Consider the following 20,409-nt stretch of genomic DNA (forward strand, 5'->3'; position numbering starts at 1 on the left):
GTTATCGAGGTACTTTCCTTAGGTGATGTCAGAGATCTGCATGTGAAATAAGTGGGAGCTCAAGATGATGACGAGTTTCCCACTAGTAATTACCAGTTCAAGTGGAATTTTTCCAGTCATATGTGGTAAAGTTCACTTCCCACTTGTTCAGGAATGCAGTATTTGTGTACAGTAGTAGATTATTCATGTTGCTAACGCCCTCGACTGGGGCATTAGCCTAGATGTCACCTCATCTGAAACTAAAACCGAAATGACATTTTCTTTCACTGATGGCCAAGAATAACATTCTGAAAGCCATGCCCCTACTAAGCCACGCATCCAGTCTTCTGATATGACCAGGTGGATTGTAGCCAGGGATGGGCACAAGTTACAATTATGCCTCCAGTCTTCTGATCTGACCCTGTGGATCATAGCTAGGGTTGGGCATAAATGACTATTTCACTTACAAAATACAACTACAAAATACCCTAAAGACCAATGTATCTAAATAAAATACAAAATAATAATAAAAATACAAATCTACCTTTGGTGAATGCATCTGGATAAGAACATCTGTTAAATTACCAAAATGTAAATGTATATGTGAAAACGAACAACTGCAAAGCACACTGGGTATTTTCATTGGCCTTGTTTCAGGGCAGAGCTCAGGACAGAGCTCATTAGAGTAATACTCAGCATGCTTTGCAATTACTCATTATTACATATACTGTACATTTTCATTTAGTTAATTTAGCAGACGCTCTTATCACACCATAGTTCCATTAGCATTTTGATACCAATGTAGAGTGAAAGGGGGGCACACAATTGTGAACAACTATAAAGAAATAGTATAGAAAATAATTTTTTATTTTGAAAATACACATTACAGCTTTCAAAAGTATCTTGTTCCAAAATACACTGGACTGTTCTTTAGCCCAGTGTAATACAACATACAAAATACTCAGAAGTTATTCAAATACGTATTTCAAATCCATGTAACAAAAATACTTCCCACCTCTGGTCATAGATGAATAACCAAGCATCAACAACCCAACCTGGCTCTGGCAATGGATTGTGAATTGACCCAACTGCTGGCTCAAAATAACCCAATATGTGTTTTGTCCATTATTTACCCAAGTTTAATTGTTTTTAACCCAGCATTTATTTTGTCTATCACCAAACCATGCAGACACGTGTGAGAGGTAGCTGCCCTATTGAACCCAAACATTATTCCAGAATTTAGCATGCATTGGAGAGATGAAAGGGAAAGACTAATGTCCTAAATTATGATGTATAGTGCTCTTTATTCTCTTGTAATGGGGACAATATCGAAATTATCATTTTGATTAAGCACTCGATTCCAAGTGTAGGCTATTCAGCATTGTAAAAAAAAAACTGTCCATCACTGCACGAGGCAGAATTTCACCATCAGATTCAGTTACAAATGCATGTTTATCTAAAAGATATAGACCAACGGATAAATCTTGATCTGCCAATGAGGTTTGAGTTTACAGGAGTGTATCCAACTAGTTTGTATGGCGTAGCTGTATTGGTTGTCAGTGGAGTGAAGGGCACCTCTGGATAGCGGATTCAGCACCATGGACCGAGCACCCAGCGGTTGGCTACCCACACATGCACAGACAAGACCATCTCTAGCGCTACTATTGCAAGAGCGACATAGCAGAAACAGCAGCATACAGCGCGGACCAATAGGATGGCTGCATATCAGTTTCACAGCCAACCCGAATATCTGCAGATGCCTGCATCAAAGCGTCGAGATTCATGCTGGTTTGCTGTAGTATACATTTGATCGTTTTCTTTTCTATGTTTACGTCTTCGTTTATTCTTTCTCGACTTTCCCCACTGCATGTTTGAGAGAGATACCTCCCTCTGTCTGCTTCGTCGCGTGGACTGAGATAACAGCCGTGCTATTGATTTTGCTCTTCAATGGAATACATTTTTATTCTAATAGCGAGTGTTGGCAATACATTTCGCATTTGCTGTGTACCGGTATTACCCTCTATGAGAAAGAGAATATTCCATTATTCTTAGCTGAAGATTGAGACACCGCACATCGACACAACAAGTACCGGGAAACGTTCATTCGTAGAGCGTTCAGTTCCATAGCGCCTTGTATTGCTCCCCCCTCGATACCCCAGGACCGTGGACAGCGCTTGTGCTAGTGACCGCAGCTCGGTGTGAAAAACAACTATTAGGCCTAACGGTTAATCACAATCATAACAAGATACTCAAGAATGTACTAAAAGTAAAGACTATACAGGCCGTGATTCTGTATGGATTATACCAGAAGACTCTACTGATTTGAAGGTAAAACATGGTGGCGTTATGAGCAGTTGTTATTCTGCAGCTTGTGTCACCATCATTATCAAGTGATTTAATCAACATGCTATAAACAATACAGTATATTCGGTTTCTTTATCATTGCACTGTATTTGTCTTTATTGGACACGATTAAGGAACCATTTTTAAATTACAGTGCCCGTTTTTTGCTTGCATTTTGTTGCTTGCATTTCTACATCTCCATGTCACGTGTTATAAATAAACAACATTTATCAATATCACAAATAAAAAATATGTAACATCAACAAATATAACATCTATATCCTTATCAAAGCTGTATAGTGTTAAAGGGGATGGTGTTTTCATTCAAGGCTTCCATTTTGAAGCTAAGATGGATGCTTGCGCACATTTCTTTATCACGCTTCCGTGGCCCCATCTCGCTCCTTATATAAAATTCATATTAACGATCTAATGTTTGGCCTGGTAAGATTAATTTGAATTTGCATTCGAAATTAGAGATATTGGGCATAATCCATTTATAAATGATATTAACATCACGATTGAAATTAAGATTGAACAAATCCTTATATCAAAATTGTATAGCGAATGCTGCGAGATTTGGCCGTTATGAATTAACTGTCTAAGAGGTGTTATATAGCCCAAGGTCTATTCATTTATCTGTGACTAACAAAAAAACATGCAACTATGAATCTCCTATAAACATAGGCCATTTAATAAACGTGATGATTATTCATAGCTTAATTAACACACATACAAGGAACTGATTCATTCATTCAAACCAAGCTGTAAAGGAATTTGATCATAAAATACTTTACCCCAGCATTTTCCAAGATCCACAGTTGTTGTTTTACTAACCATTGGAAATGCATTCATAAATCAATGTACAGCTGATTTTCAATACAATTTTTACCCAAGTACCAAATGTTTACCATGCACAAAAAGCTGTAGCATACTACTTTGTAATGCACTTTCTTGTCTGTTTATTGACAGGTATCAATTTTCTTCTCAGAGAACAAGAATCTTTGGTTCTTCCCGTTAAAAACACTTTTATCAGATCCCCAAGAGAAGAGAGCCAACCCTTCCTCCCCTCCATAACTCTCTCTCCCAGAGGAACCATGGGTACCGTACTGTCCCTCTCCCCCAGCTACCGGAAAGCGGCCCTGTTCGAAGATGGCCCGGCCACTGTGGGCCACTACACGGCAGTCCAGAACAGCAAAAACTCCAAGGACGCCAAGAGCCTCAAGCGCCAGTCCCTCATCAGTGTGTTGCCATGGAAACGCATTGTGGCAGTATCGGCCAAACGGAAAGGTTCCAAAAAGCTCCCACCAGACGACGGGCAGAAGGTCAGCACTGAGCACACCATCACCAACAGCCAGAAGCTGAAGAAATCCCAGTCCTGCGCCAACTTGTCCTCTTTCACCACGCAGGAACCCACCATAGCTGCCACCATCCCCACCTCCAAGACCGTCTCCAACGTTGCTGCCACCACTAAGAAGAACCTGTTGACTGGTTCCAAGGGGGGCCAGGCAACGAACGCGGGCACGCCCAAACGGGTGATTGTCCAGGCCTCCACCAGCGAGCTAATGCGTAGCCTGGGTGAGTTCCTGTGCCGGCGCTGCTACCGGCTGAAGCGTCTGTCGCCTACCGACCCGGTGCTGTGGTTGCGAAGCGTGGACCGCTCCCTCCTTCTCCAGGGCTGGCAGGACCAGGGCTTCATCACCCCAGCCAACGTGGTCTTCCTCTACATGCTGTGCCGCGACGTGGTCTCCTCCGAGGTGGCCAGCGAGCGGGAGCTGCAAGCCTCTCTGCTCACCTGCCTTTACCTGTCCTACTCCTACATGGGCAACGAGATCTCCTACCCGCTCAAGCCCTTCCTGGTTGAGGCTGAGAAGGAAGCCTTCTGGGATCGCTGCCTGGAAATCATCAACCGCATGAGTGGCAAGATGCTGCAGATCAACTCCGACCCACACTACTTCACCCAGGTGTTTGCCGACCTCAAAAACGAGAGCAAGAAGGAGGAAGAGAAGACAAGGTTGTTGATAGGCCTCGACCGATAAGAGGAACCATGGGAGAATGGTAAAGGGAGGAACAGGGGAGAAGTGGGACGGGTGGGATGTGGATAGGGTCAGGGTGGCACGCACGACTACAGAAAAAACAGGACCGTTGTCTGGTATTCCCATCTTGAATTAGGAGGAAATTGGTTTAACTGGAGGCCCATAATGACCAATTCGGAGGCTCTGGTGTCATATATCATGTTAACAATATTTGGGCATTATAGTACTTACAGACAATCACACAGATACAATTACTTATAACCTTTATGTTGAGTGAACATTAAAACACTGCCTTCAGGACATTTGATAACACAGATGCAGCGTGGTCTGGGGCTGGACACATATTACATATTACTTCAATAGCAGCCAAACCTGACAAGATTACAATGATAGAAAATGATGACCCCTCATAAACCCAAAACGGGCAATCAAATGTCAATGACTTGAGTAAAAAGAAGAATGGCTGAGTAAAAGACAGATACATTTTGTGTCCAGATTCAGAGTCAAGAGAATCACTTTAGGAACTTCATAAGTTGTGAGGCCTCTGCAACCCTTTTCCCACTCTCTAAGCTGCATTGGCATCCTCAATGACCCTAAATATTAACACAGACAGTGAAAACACCAGATAACTTCACTGTAGTAGTCTGCTCATGTACTGTACATACTTAGGGGGGAAAAACGAATAAACTATAAGAGAGTCATCAAAGCAACCAAAAGCAAAGCTAAAGAGAGGATCTGTGTGGATTCAACAAGGCAATGTGGGGGAACAAGAAACACGAGGATTCCACTACGCATGAGACCACGTCCCATTTCATCATCACGTGTCCACTCAGGACATCACGTCTTCACACGTCTTGATTTCCTAATGTCCCCCACACAATTGCCAATGCCCCCTACCTCACCACCAACAATAGCCCTGCCCAAGTCTTCTCCCACAACATTGCACTTCTTCCCACAACAAGCATGCCTGGTTTTATTTCACCATTTACAGATACGAGGGTAACATTACCAAACCTCATCACCCACCAAAGTCCTGATTTGTGTTTTGGTATGGAGAGGAGGCTAGTCCTCGTCAAAAAAGTGATATGGAATACCAGTAGAACATACTGCTGAGTTGATTGACTTCCATTGCACTGAAACAACACTAGTTGAAAACTACAGGAGACTATTATTGTGGCACTTCATATGATGTTTCCACCTCCTTGGTTTCCATTGAGGTCAGAACAAAATGGATTCTCCATTCAGTCATCTCCCTTAATAAAGAGACTCTTTCCTCCCCACTGATGGTTATTTATGTAACGACTTGTGTTGACATGCATGTGTGCTTCTATGGGTTCCTAGCATGCTGCTTTGTGTTCGCACACCACGACAAAGTCCTAAATGGCGCCTTATTTTCTATGTAAATGGCTGCTATGGCCAAAAGTAGTGCACTACATAGGGAATAGGATGCCATTTTAGACATACCCCACATGATTTTAGACAGAGCAGTATGCTGCAATTCTGCCCTTAAATAATTATGAAATCATGATTACTGATTTAAGTCTTCATTTTGATGAAATCCCACCTCCTGCAAGGTTGTGCCATATCGTTCTGAAAATTATGATTTATAAAAACAACAAGGCAAGTCTTGGATCATCATGCAGAACAAGAAAGACTTCTTCATGCAATCATCCTATACATTTCATTAGTTATTATTATATTATTGTGTATGTATGTTGGAGATGACAGAGCCAGTGACTTGTTTTCTACCAATGGCAACATGTAACAAGAGAAATATGAATTATCTGTCCATTTCAGAATCTCCACTGACTTGGCTACGTAGCGCTCAATTGAAACTGCCATTGATATTACCAACAGTCTCAAACCTCATGAAAAATATGCATATGAAAATGAGATTGCAGAGCCTGCATACACGTTCTTCCTGTATGATGTGTTTGGGAGGGATTGAACAGTAGATAGCTGATGTATACCTTTCAGATAAAATTGGAATTATAATTATCAAGACATTTTCTTTGCTGTTGAAACGAGTTGTGTGGTATAGGTTCAGTGCTTATTCTCATATAATACTGTAATTTAAACTTCCATGTGCTTGAAATAGCTGAAAAGAAAAGAAAATAATTCACTGAGGTTTTGCTGCATCTAAATTGATGCTAGTAAATGAAAATTTGAATATTGCTAACTTTTAATTGCTATTAATGTTTATAGCTCCAACCACATCTGAATGTGTGTAATTATTATCTTTACAATTTTAGATAGTTACAGTAAATGGTAAAATATTGACATCTGGATATTTTGCAAACTCTATCGATAGGCCTTCCATGAAAATGCACATGTGTAAACTGGCCAATAATACTGATGAGTAGAAATGTAGTGGAAATGACAAGCAGTTAAACTTCTATACTTGGACTTATATATTGTGTAAAGCAACAGAGATAGTGACTGCCAGGTGGAGTTTCCACCATTTTGTTTTCATCTATTCAGTCCATTCAACTCAGCAAGGGCAAGTCACGAAGAACAGAGGGAAGGAAACAAATGTTTGGAATGGAACACCCAGCCAGTTTGGAATGGGAAACAGCCTTTTTGGAATGGAACACAGCCTGGGACTCTATGGAACCTTATGGAGAGGGGTGAAGTTCACCTTGCATCCTCTTCTCTTTGACTAAGTCATAACTATGTGCCATGTTTTCACTTGCAACACAAACAAGACAACACGTTTGTACAATACAAAGTTAATGGGGTTATTAAATGTTTTCCCCTTTTCATTTGTGAATCATATTGTGTGCAACTTTGTTGAACAAATCATTTCAAAATAGTGTTATTAGAGGGAAGATGAGGCAATCTGTGACTAATGTATGTGGATGTGTGACTATGTATGTGAGTGAGAAGAATTTGATCAATTGTTACATTTACTTTATATAAAAAATACATTTGCAAGTCTTTATTAAATGTTCTGTTTCATTGTGTCTGATCGTGTGAATGAATGTTGTACATTGAGGAAGTAAGACCTCCATTTTAGACAGTTAGGCTTGGTGGAATTTTCACTGTATTGGATACACCAATCCTGTCCAAGGGACCACACACTATACAACTATATTGCAGACAGGCCAAATACTTTCCACCTCCTAGCTATATAAAGCATTGTATAAACAATATGAGGGGAAACATCTTCCCTTCATCTGTAGGTCATGGAAGCCATCCCTGTAAAAAAATATAAACATAACTTCCCATGAGCCTGCACTACCCAGTCCAGCCACAACGAGGCAGTAGAGAGTTGTGGCCCATCATCAGGAATGCTGAGCAACCTGCAGTTTGGAGATCTGAGAGGATAGATACTGTATCTAAGTACCTTCATGGAAATAGCTTCACCGTTCCCTCTGATTGGCTGGGTGGAATGTTGGATAAGAGAGGATTAGGTTGCTTAATATGTCTGCCAAACTATAGCCATGTCTGCTGTGAGGCTGCTGAGGTAGCCTCCACTATCCATGGCAGGCTGACTTGAGGTTGCAGTCGAACTGCGGAGAATCACAGATCGACAAATCACCTTGCCTTCCAAATAACGATTTACTATGGTGATTAAGATTAGCAATTTTGCGCCTTGTCTCGCTCAAAGGGAATCCCCCTTAAAAACACTGGATGCGCATGGTTAGAATCTAGATCCTAAACTGTGCTGGGTGTGTGGTATCTTGCGAAGGCGCTCCTTTCAGCACTGCAGACAGCGCCTCTACATTAGTCAGGACCAGGGACAGCGGCCCTCACACAAACAAATATCTAATCTGCAGCGGGGTGGGCAACTGCAGTGCGGAATGGCCTTTTCTGAAATGGAGGGGTTAGGATGAGCTGTCCACGTTTGGTGGTGCTGAAGGAGCGAGCAGCTAGCTGTTTGTTAGTGTGAGGGCCGCTGTCCCTGGTCCTGACTAATGTAGAGGCGCTGTCTGCAGTGCTGAAAGGACCGTCGCAAGATACCACACACCCAGCACAGTTTAGGATCTAGATTCTAGCTGCTTATTCACAATTGCAGATCACAATGTTAATATATAAACTCCAATAGCTATATTGTGTGCGTAATTGCTTAGCCCATATTATTTACTGGTAAGCTAGGCTACATACAATGTGGCGTTAAGCTTGGTTTAATAACAAAATAATTGTATTGCGAATACTCAACATTAAACAGAGAATAGGCTACATGGATAAGAGTGTGTGAGAGTGGGAGGGGGGACACACATGGGATCAGGAGGGAGGCCATTCCATAAGATTGCCAGCCTATCCATCAATCGTGCAACGTGAGGAACGTTCATCGAGGACTTCCTCTGATTTCGGCCAATCAACACTGAATGCGTTGCACTCGTCAGTCGTGCAGTGTGTGTAGCGTTGGTTCCTCCTGCGTAGCTAGATAGGTAGGATACAGTCCTACTGGCAGTGCTTCCGACTGCCGTATGAATTACCATTCAGAGCTGCACCTCTGAACAACACCAAACGCGAATATGGCGGCCCGGGTAAGATATTTTCTCGTTTTTTCAATATCTCCTTGTCAAAATAAAACATGTATTTCATTGTAAATAGGGTACAATGCCGAGTGCGACGTATGGTTTACAGGCAAGAATTTAGCTGCAGCAACATGGTATCTGAATGTCAAATTCGACGTCGGCTCAGCTATTTCGATGCAGAATGTTTTTTACGCCCTGGCATTCAGTTTGATAGGCTCCCGTAAAATCTGTTTTTTACGGGTCGCAGAAACTATTTATCTGTCTTGTATAATCAGCCTACAGTCAGAGCTAGGAAGCTATCGGCCTCTACAGCTAGCCACTGCATTAGCTGAGTGAATCGGTTAAAACTAATCCTGGATTTTACATGCCCTTTAGCCGACAGAATGCTTAAAAGGGCAATTTAAACCTTTTATGGGATATCTGTGCAAAAAGTGCTTGTAATAATATTGTGAAAAGCATATCACAGCAGCGCACACATGCGTCCTTGTCCATAGCGCGACCTCGACATCTTTTTATTAGGCTATATATCATATGGCAGTTTTGGGAGTCCAGAATATAATCTGTGCTTTCTTGTATTGGAAAGCTATTTTTGCGCTATCTAGATCATGGTTGAGCAACCCCCTTTTTTTATGCCCATGGATCAATTTCCAAATACAAATATTTTTTTGTGGAACTCAGTCAGGGTCAATTTACTGTTGAGAGTTAGAATGGTAGAACAAACAATTGCAGGAAATTAACTCTAAACTTAAAAGGACCCCCCAAAAATCACTTATGGCCATTTCTTTGAGCCCTAAATTTCCTCAATGTTGTCCAGCGACAACCTAAAGCAGGGGTAAGCAACCCTGTTCCTGGTGTGCTGCAGGTATATATGCTACGCTCAACTTAAACAGACAACACCTTTCTGCTGCATTATGTAGGTTAGCTATGCCCTGCCTGGCCTGCTGATAGAGACTGGTGCCACTGTGCTACCAAATTGCTATTGGAAATACCATATATCTCTGGATTATAATCACAAAATGGAGCACCATTTAGAGCTGGTCAACTGTCAAGTTATGCAACGCACCTTGGCATGTAGGCCCATCACTAATGCTGATTGAAGCTCTTCTCCCGTCTCTCCTAGTTTTAAACCATTAAATGTTATGGAGATCTAAACTTGCCCATTGTTTTTACATAGCTCCAGGCAAAATTGTAATATAGGTGGGGCAAAATAGCATGAGATTTGCAAATCAAAGCCTATTCCATTGGTTGATGCTGTTGCACACCTGCATTATTCAAACTTGTATCAGAAGACACTACTGGCAATACCCCTCTGTGGTTTGAGAATAAGGACTGAAAACTGAAACTGAAAACTGAAACAAGGATCACCTTTCCATTCTCAGTGGATTCTTTGTTGAAAGATAGGCCTATCTACAACAAGACAGCTTTGATTTGTCAGCAGCGTTTGCATCCAGCCAGGGCACCGTGGGCACACAGACACGACCAGAGGTGCAATTTGTGAAAGTCTGACTAGAGCTGTTGTGTTCTTTTTAAACATCTCCACCAGAGGTGTCTATCACAAATTCTTAGGCCCTATGCACTGCTAAGTTATATGACAAGGCATTTTTGGGTGAACCAAATATTTCCCCCTATAGTGCTCTAGTATAATGGCCCCAATGGAATTACAAGACAGTTAAAGATAGCATATTCTATACTATGAAAATAACCAAAATGTCATTCTTTAAGATAGTATTCTACTCCTTCTTGCCATTAAATGTCAAGGCAATGATTAGCTTTTGTACATAAGTGTACTGGATTCAGCAGTTCGTTTCAGGCAATAGACTTGTTTATTTGTTATCATTTCAGTCGACGTACCTGAGTGAGAGGGAGAATGTGCATCTCTGTACCGAGCCAAGGCATCTGATGATACATTTTTAGTAATTTATTTTTTAAATACATTTTTATTTCACCTTTATTTAACCAGGTAGGCTAGTTGAGAACAAGTTCTCATTTACAACTGTGACCTGGCCAAGATAAAGCATAGCAGTGTGAACAGACAACAACACAGAGTTACACATGGAGTAAACAATAAACAAGTCAATAACACAGTAGAAAAAGAAAAGAAAAGAGTCTACATACATTGTGTGCAAAAGGCATGAGGAGGTAGGCAAATAATTACAATTTAGCAGATTAACACTGGAGTGATAAATGATCAGATGGTCATGTGCAGGTAGAGATACCGGTGTGCAAAAGAGCAGAAAAGTAAATAAATAAAAACAGTATGGGGATGAGGGCTATTTACCGATGGACTATGTACAGCTGCAGCGATTGGTTAGCTGCTCAGATAGCAGATGTTTAAAGTTGGTGAGGGAGATAAACGTCTCCAACTAAAACGATTTTTGCAATTCGTTCCAGTCACAGGCAGCCGAGAAATGGAAGGAAAGGCGGCCAAATGAGGTGTTGGCTTTAGGGATGATCAGTAGATACACCTGCTGGAGTGCATGCTGGGTGTTGCCATCGTGACCAGTGAACTGAGATAAGGCGGAGCTTTACCTAGCATGGACTTGTAGATGACCTGGAGCCAGTGGGTCTGGCGACGAATATGTAGCGAGGGCCAGCCGACTAGAGCATACAGGTTGCAGTGGTGGATGGTATAAGGTGCTTTAGTAACAATACGGATGGCACTGTGATAAACTGCATCCAGTTTGCTGAGTAGAGTATTGGAAGCTATTTTGTAGATGATACCACCAAAGTCGAGGCTCTGTAGGATAGTCAGTTTTACTAGGGTAAGTTTGGTGAGTGAAGGAGGCTTTGTTTGCGAAATAGAAAGCTGATTCTAGATTTGATTTTGGATTGGAGATGTTTGATATGAGTCTGGAAGGAGAGTTTACAGTCTAGCCAGACACCAAGGTACTTATAGATGTCCACATATTCTAGGTCGGAACCATCCAGGTTGGTGATGCTAGTCGGGCGTGCGCGTGCAGGCAGCGAATTGTTGAAAAGCATGCATTTTCTTTTACTAGCATTTAAGAGCAGTTGGAGGCCACGAAAGGAGTGTTGTATGGCATTGAAGCTTGTTTGGAGGTTAGATAGCATAGTGTCCAATGAAGGGCCAGAAGTATACAGAATGGTGTCGTCTGCGTAGAGGTGGATCAGGGAATCGAGAGCAACATCAAGAGCAACATCATTGATATATACAGAGAAAAGAGTCGGCCCGAGAATTGAACCCTGTGGCCTATCTACAATAGAGACTGCCAGAGGACCGGACAACATGCTCTCCGATTTGACACACTGAACTCTGTCTGCAAAGTAGTTGGTGAACCAGGCAAGGCAGTCATTAGAAAAACCGAGGCTACTGAGTCTGCCGATAAGAATATGGTGATTGACAGAATCGAAAGCCTTGGCCAGGTCGATGAAGACGGCTGCACAGTACTGTCTTTTATCGATGGCGGTTATTATATCGTTTAGTACCTTGAGCGTGTTTGAGGTGCACCCTTGACCGGCTCGGAAACCAGATTGCACAGCAGAGAAGGTACGGTGGGATTCGAAATGGTCATTGATCTGTTTGTTGACTTGGCTTTCGAAGACCTTAGATAGGCAGGACAGGATGGATATAGGTCTCTAACAGTTTGGGTCCAGGGTGTCTCCCCCTTTGAAGAGGGGGATGACCGCGGCAGCTTTCCAGTCCTTGGGGATCTCAGACGATATGAAAGAGAGGTTGAACAGGCTGGTAATAGGGGTTGCGACAATGGCGGCGGATAGTTTCAGAAATAGAGGGTCCAGATTATCAAGCCCAGCTGATTTGTACAGGTCCAGGTTTTGCAGCTCTTTCAGAACATCTGCTATCTGGATTTGGGTAAAGGAGAAGCTGGGGAGGCTTGGGTGAGTAGCTGCAGGGGGGCGGAGCTGTTGGCCGAGGTTGGAGTAGCCAGGAGGAAGACAAGGCCAGCAGTTGAGAAATGCTTGTTGAAGTTTTCGATTATCATGGATTTATGACCATGTTACCTAGCCTCAGTGCAATGGGCGCTGGGAGGAAGTTCTCTTGTTCTCCATGGACTTTACAGTGTCCCAGAACTTTTTGGAGTTAGAGCTACAGGATGCAAATTTCTGCTTGAAAAAGTTGGCCTTTGCTTTCCTGCGTGTATTGGTTCTTGACTTCCCTGAACAGTTGCATATCGCAGTGACTATTCAATGCTATTGCAGTCCGCCACAGGATGTTTTTGTGCTGGTCGAGGGCAGTCAGGTCTGGAGTGAACCAGGGGCAATATCTGTTCTTAGTTCTGCATTTTTTGAACGGAGCATGCTTATCTAAGATGGTGAGGAAGTTACTTTTAAAGAATGACCAGGCATCCTCAACTGACGGGATGAGGTCAATATCCTTCCAGGATACCCGGGCCAGGTCGATTAGAAAGGCCTGCTCGCAGAAGAGTTTTAGGGAGCGTTTGACAGTGATCAGGGGTGGTCATTTGACTGCGGACCCATAGCAGATACAGGCAATGAGGCAGTGATTGCTGAGATCCTGATTGAAGACAGCGCAGGTGTATTTGGAGGGCCAGTGGTCTATGACAGTGCCCTTGTTTACAGATTTAGGGTTGTGCCTGCTGGGTTCCTTGATGATTTGTGTGAGACTTGAGGGCATCTAGCTTAGATTGTAGGACTGCCGGGATGTTAAGCATATCCCAGTTTAGGTCACCTAACAGAACAAACTCTGAAGCTAGATGGGGGGCGATCAATTCACAAATGGTGTCCAGGGCACAGCTGGGAGCTCAGGGGGGTCGGTAGCAGGCGGCAACAGTGAGAGACTTATTTCTGGAGAGATACATTTTTAAAATTAGAAGTTCGAACTGTTTGGGTATGGACCTGGAAAGTATGACACTACTTTGCAGGCTATCTCTGCAGTAGACTGCAACTCCTCCCCTTTTGGCAGTTCTATCTTGACAGAAAATGTTATAGTTGGGTATGGAAATCTCAGAATCTTTGGTGGCCTTCCTAAGCCAGGATTCAGACACAGCAAGGACATCAGGGTTGGCAGAGTGTGCTAAAGCAGTGAGTAAAACAAACTTAGGGAGGAGGCTTCTGATGTTGACATGCATGAAACCAAGGCTTTTTCGATCACAGAAGTCAACAAATGAGGGTGCCTGGTGATATGCAGGGCCTGGGTTTACCTCCACATCACCTGCGGAACAGGGGAGGAGTAGGATGAGGGTGCGGTTAAAGTCTATCAAAACTGCTCACCTAGAGCGTTGGGGACAAAGAATAAAAGGAGCAGATTTCTGGGCGTGGTAGAGTATATTCAGGGCATAATGCGCAGACAGGGGTATGGTGGGGTGTGGGTACAGCGGAGGTAAGCCCAGGCACTGGGTGATGATAAGATAGGTTGTATCTCTGGACATGCTGGTTGTAATGGGTGAGGTCACCGCATGTGTGGGAGGTGGGACAAAGGAGGTATCAGAGGTATGAAGAGTGGAACCATTGTAAACTAAAACAATGATAACTAACCTGAACAACAGTATACAAGGCATATTGACATTTTAGAGAGACATATGAGAGGCATAAAGTAATCACAGGTGTTGATTGGGAGAGCTAGCTAAAACAACAGGTGAGACAACAACAGCTTATCAGCTAATACAACAACAGCAGGTAATATGGCGATGACTAGGCAGAGAGGGTCGGATTAACTACACACAGAGCCTGAGTTTGCGGCTGGGGCCGACATATAAAAAAATATAGAAACAGAATGGAGTACCGTGATTAATGGACAGTCCAGCAGACATCAGCTATGTAGCCAAGTGATCATAGTGTCCAGGGGGCAACAGTAGATGGAACAGGGAAGCCATCACTACGCTAGCGACACAGCGTTTAAAGTTAGTAGCCCTGGGCTAGTAGGAGCGTCTGCTCCGACGGAGGCCGGATGAAGGCACAGCAGATGGAGTATTCGTCAGCAGACCAGTCGTGGTGGTGCGGCGGAGCACCGGGTCGACAGAGAATCCAAGCCAGATGGCGAAAGAGGTATTGTGGAATTTAGTTTGCTAGCCGGGAGATGTGCCTGGCTCATGGCTAACTTGTGCTAGCTTCTTGGCAGTGGCGTTAGCCACTATATCCAATCGGTAGCAGCGGTGATCCGGTGCCAAGGTCCAGAGTATACAGCAAGGATCCGGTGGAGTAGTGGGCTCTAGCCGTGTATGAGTGGGGTTCAGGTGAACAGCTGAGTAGGCCGGGAGGTGGGCCTCAGGGATAGCTTCGGTACTGGGTACCACGGTGAGTGCAAGGTGAGTGCGAGCTAGCTAGCTGCAAGCTGTGAGCTAGCTAGCTGCAAGCTGTGAAGATCAGAAGTAGTGGTCCAGGGATTACAGCAGGAATCCGGTGTTGTTGTGGAGAGACAGTCCGATACTGGTAGACTAGCGAGTATTATCCAGGCTAAAAGCAGGGCTGGTATCTGTGCAGAAGGTAAAAGCCGTTAGCAGTGGCTACCAATGATTAAATAGCTTGTAGCTAATTAGCTGGTTAGCTTCTGGAGGTTCTTGTATGTGTTCTAAAATTTAAAATAATAGCGATTCTGTATCACATTGGGTGAGGCAGGTTACCGGAAGGTATAATCGAATTAAAAATCGAAAAGATATTGAAAATAAATTGAAATATATATACAAAAGATACAAAAAATACAAAAGTACACGAGAGGACAAACAAACACGTCTTCACTGCTACGCCATTCACAAGGTGTGTCCACTGGCATTGGTCTCCCTTCTTCCCTCGCCCTTGGAGAGTGCACTGCATATAGTTGCTGGGCCTATAGAGTGTCAGAGCTGCTGAGAGGGACATAGATGGTATCACAGACTGACAGCACACAGTGGACATTTTACAACAGAGGGAAATAGCCTACATGAATACCCCTTACTAAATTCCCTTACTAAGAGGAAAACACAGGAAAGTACGCAGATTCACTATGAACAGTAGACCTAGAGAACTCTCATGAGTTCGCCACAAGAATGGAAGACCCAGAGTTACCTCTGCTGCAGAGGATAAGTTCATTAGAGTTATCAGCCTCAGAAATTGCAGCCCAAATAAATGCTTCACAGAGTTAGAGTAACATACACACCTCAACATCACTGTTCAGAGGAGATTACATGAATCAGGACTTCATGGTCGAATTGCTGCAAAGAAACCACTAATAAAGGACACCAATAATAAGAAGAGACTTACTTGGGCCAAGAAACACTAGCAATGGACATTAGACCGGTGGAAATCTGTCATCAGACCGTCGGATGAGTCCAAATTGAGATTTTTGGTAACAACCGCCGTGTCTTTGTGAGACGCAGAGTAATCGAATGGATGATCTCTGCATGTGTGGTTCCCACCATGAAGCACAGAGGAGGAGGTATGATGGCGTGGGGGTGCTTTGCTGGTGACACTGTCAGTGATTTATTTAGAATTCAAGGCAGAATTAATCAGCATGGCTAACCCAGCATTCTGCAGCGATATGCCATCCCATCTGGTTTGCGCTTAGTGGGACTATCACACGTTTTTCAACAGGACAATGACCCAACACACCTCCAGGGCTATTTGACCAAGAAGGAGAGTGATGGAGTGCTGCATCAGATGACCTGGCCTCCATAATCCCCCGACCTCAACCCAAATGAGATGGTTTGGGATGAGTTGGACCTCAGAGTGAAGGAAAAGCAGCCATCAAGTGCTCAGTATATGTGGGAACTCCTTCAAGACTGTATGAAAAGTGTTCCTCATGAAGCAGGTTGAGAGAATGCTGAGTGTGCAAAGCTGTCATCAAAGCAAAGGGTGGCTACTTTGAACAATCTAAAATCAATTTTGATTTGTTTAATACATTTCTGCTTACTACATCATACCATATGTATTATGTAGTTTTGATGTCTTCACTATTATTCTACAATGTAGAACATAGTAAAAAAGAATACCCCCTGAATGCGTAGGTGTGTCCAAACCTTTGACTGGTACTGTATGTGTGGTCATCTATGGCCTTGTAGTAATGTCTAAATGGGCATCTCTTATATGCCCGGTGGTGTAGGAGAATCTACATCCTATGTCAGGAAAATAACCTCACACTCAACGTCAACAAAACTAAGGAGATGATTGTGGACTTCAGGAAACAGCAGAGGGAACACCCCCCTATCCACATCGATGGAACAGTAGTGGAGAGGGTAGCAAGTTTTAAGTTCCTCGGCATACACATCACAGACAAACTGAATTGGTCCACCCACACAGACAGCATCGTGAAGAAGGCGCAGCAGCGCCTCTTCAACCTCAGGAGGCTGAAGAAATTCTGCTTGTCACCAAAAGCACTCACAAACTTCTACAGATGCACAATCAAGAGCATCCTGGCGGGCTGTATCACCGCCTGGTACGGCAACTACTCCGCCCACAACCGTAAGGCTCTCCAGAGGGTAGTGAGGTCTGCACAACGCATCACCGGGGACAAACTACCTGCCCTACAGGACACCTACACCACCCGATGTTACAGGAAGGCCATAAAGATCATCAAGGACAACAACCACCCGAGCCACTGCCTGTTCACCCCGCTATCATCCAGAAGGCGAGGTCAGTACAGGTGCATCAAAGCTGGGACCGAGAGACTGAAAAACAGCTTCTATCTCAAGACCATCAGACTGTTAAACAGCCACCACTAATATTGAGTGGCTGCTGCCAACACACGGACTCAACTCCAGCCACTTTAATAATGGGAATTGATGGGAAATGATGTAAAATATATCACTAGCCACTTTAAACAATGCTACCTAATATAATGTTTACATACCCTACATTATTCATCTCATATGTATACATATATACTGTACTCTATCATCTACTGCATCTTTATGTAATACATGTATCACTAGCCACTTTAACTATGCCACTTTGTTTACATACTCATCTCATATGTATATACTGTACTCGATACCATCTTCTGTATCTTGCCTATGCCGCTCTGTACCATCACTCATTCATATATCTTTATGTACATATTCTTTATCCCCCTACACTTGTGTGTATAAGGCAGTAGTTTTGGAATGGTTAGTTAGATTACTTGTTGGTTATTACTGCATTGTCGGAACTAGAAGCACAAGCATTTCGCAACACTCACATTAACATCTGCTAACCATGTGTATGTGACCAATAAAATTTGATTTGATTTTACATTTTTTTATTCTCTATGAGTAATCGTAATATTCAGAGTAAAAAGAACACTAATACTCGCTAGTCTACCAGTATCGGACTGTCTCTCCAAATCAACAACACCGGATTCCTGCTGTAATCCCTGGACCACTACTTCTGATCTTCACAGCTAGCTTGCAGCTAGCTAGCTCACTCACAGCTTGCAGCTAGCTAGCTCACAGCTTGCAGCTAGCTAGCTCACAGCTTGCAGCTAGCTAGCTCACACTCACCTTGCACTCACCGTGGTACCCAGTACCGAAGCTATCCCTGAGGCCCACCTCCCGGCCTACTCAGCTGTTCACCCGAACCCCACTCATACACGGCTAGAGCCCAATACTCCACCGGATCCTTGCTGTAAACTCTGGACCTTGGCACCAGGACAAATAACACAGAGAAAACAGAATTCAGGAAAATACCAAATATAACTTTTTGACCCCACTTAAGAGTTGTTTATTAACCATTACTTTACCAGGTAAATCGACAGAAAACAGATATATTGTACACCAAGGAGTTGCAGGGTAGAGGAGAAGAATGTGCCTATTTCAAAGGTATCATAAAATTAGCAGCTCACGACAAACTCAGAAAAAAAAGAAATATTGGCCATATACCACACCCCCTCATGCCTTATTGCTTAATTATAGTCACATATACATATGTATATGCTATGTGCCTATATACATATATACATTTGAATGAGTGTACAGTGTTTGTGGGTATCTGTGTAATCTGTAATCCCTGTTTTAGTGTAGGGCCTTCATCTGTGTGAGTGTTGAGCTGCAGCTATATTTAGAGAGAGTGCTACTCTATGTGCTGTGGGGGCATTGCAGTGGACAGGCTTGAACAGTTCAAACACTCTTTCCATCAGACACACAATTAATCTGATAGTTGAATGTGATTATGCTTAGACTGCACAAAACAAGAAGTTGAGTTTAGGTATTTTCTCTGATTCTGAATAGGGTGATGATCAGGGTGTTTTCTCTAGGACAAGAGCGACCTTCAAATGTGTCCTCTTGCCCTGCTGTGATGTGATGTGTTCACTCACTAAGCAGTGATGTGTTCCTCTATATCTGCTGGAGGTGTCAAACAATGAGCATGTGGCAGAATCAGCCAATGAGGACAAAGCAAAATATAACTAATGTGAATTCAATTGTATTGGAATGGAACCAGAAGCCATAGACATCCCTGATAGCGACATTAGCCAGATATATGGAGAAATTGTCGGCTGGACATTTGCAAAAAATGATATAAAAAATCATAATAAAGTTACAATTATCTCTCATCTTTTACATTTAGCAGCTATATTGTGTCACTCAAATATAGGATGGGAAATTCCCTACTGCACAACGTAGCCAAATTGCACAGAAGAAATACAAGCACATGACCTTTTTGAATCTTCCTCTACAAAACATACCATACCCTGCAGGGCTATAACAGTGCAGTCACAGTATAGTCTCATTGTAGTCAAAGTGATGTGTCTGCATGGTCTTTCCCTGCCATCAATCTCTCCAACTTTGATGTACTTACTTTCCAGTAGGGGAAGACAGCCAAGAACTAACAAAGTGATTTATCTGAAATAGAAAAAGGAATTGGCTTTCAAACCTGCCATATTAGCTCAATAATGTCTTTAGCTGCTTCTGAATTCATAACACATATCCCTGTGCTGACTCTAAATGCCCTTCAAAATCTGACCTATGGCCTTCTTGTTGACTCGGTTACAATGGTTTCATGTAAAGATTGGTGTTGGGAGAACTGATCCCAAATAAATTTGTGAAATAGATTGCGTATGCACTTTTTCTAGTGCCATTATGAAAATAACTGAATAGTAGACATTGTCTTTTGTTAAGATTGTCAAACTACCATGGAAAAAGTAACGCCTCATTGGAAATATTGCATAAATATTGTGGTTTCGTAAATATGAAATATAGGCCCATAGGCATTTACAGTATATTAAAATACACTGAGTATACCAAACATTAGGAACACCTTCCTAACATTGAGTATCACCCGCCATTTGTCCTCAGAACAGCCTCAATTCATCAAAGGATGGACTCTACAAGGTGCCGAAAGTGTTCCACAGGGATGCTGGCCCATATTGACGGCAATACTTCCACAGTTGTGACAAGTTGTCTTGATGTCCTTTGGGTGTTAGACCATTCTTGATACATACGGAAAACTGTTGAGCGTGATAAACCCAGCAGCGTCACAGTTCTTGACACAAACTGGAGTGCCTGGCACCTACTACCATACCCCGTTCAAGGGCACTTAAATATTTTGTCTTGCCCATTCACCCTTTGAATGGCACACATACGCAATCCATGTCTCAATTGTCTCAAGGCTTAAAAATAATTATTTAACCTTTCTCCTCCCCTTCATCTACACTGATTGGAGTGGATTTAACAGGTGACATCAAT

At 42.9% G+C, this 20,409-nt stretch overlaps 2 protein-coding genes across 5 annotated transcripts in view; both read left to right on the top strand.

Annotated features, from left to right (window-relative positions):
• The first annotated feature begins 1,626 nt into the window (after window positions 1–1,626).
• Window positions 1,627–7,318, top strand: LOC124037917 (cyclin-dependent kinase 5 activator 1-like). 2 transcript variants are annotated; one of them, XM_046353167.1, is made up of 3 exons: window positions 1,627–2,307; window positions 3,292–3,644; window positions 3,729–7,318. In XM_046353167.1, the coding sequence occupies exons 2-3, from the start codon at window positions 3,417–3,419 to the stop codon at window positions 4,356–4,358; spliced, it is 858 nt and encodes a 285-aa protein (XP_046209123.1). In that variant the 5' UTR covers window positions 1,627–2,307; window positions 3,292–3,416; the 3' UTR covers window positions 4,359–7,318. The 2 variants fall into 2 exon arrangements, with proteins under 2 accessions (XP_046209123.1, XP_046209122.1); XM_046353166.1 differs by having other exon boundaries at window positions 3,292–7,318.
• Window positions 7,319–8,691: 1,373 nt separating this feature from the next.
• The window catches only part of LOC124037918 (vesicle-fusing ATPase-like), a 44,837-nt gene continuing 33,119 nt past the window's right edge, over window positions 8,692–20,409 (top strand). Inside the window, exon 1 of one of the 3 annotated variants that reach the window (XM_046353171.1) lies at window positions 8,692–8,848. In XM_046353171.1, the coding sequence (XP_046209127.1) occupies window positions 8,837–8,848 (12 nt within the window). In that variant the 5' untranslated portion in view covers window positions 8,692–8,836. The remainder of the gene's footprint in view (window positions 8,849–20,409) is intronic. The other 2 variants (XM_046353170.1, XM_046353168.1) reach the window with 2 other exon arrangements.

The sequence above is a fragment of the Oncorhynchus gorbuscha genome, linkage group LG06 (genome assembly GCF_021184085.1).
Source record: "Oncorhynchus gorbuscha isolate QuinsamMale2020 ecotype Even-year linkage group LG06, OgorEven_v1.0, whole genome shotgun sequence".
Lineage (NCBI taxonomy): Eukaryota > Metazoa > Chordata > Actinopteri > Salmoniformes > Salmonidae > Oncorhynchus > Oncorhynchus gorbuscha.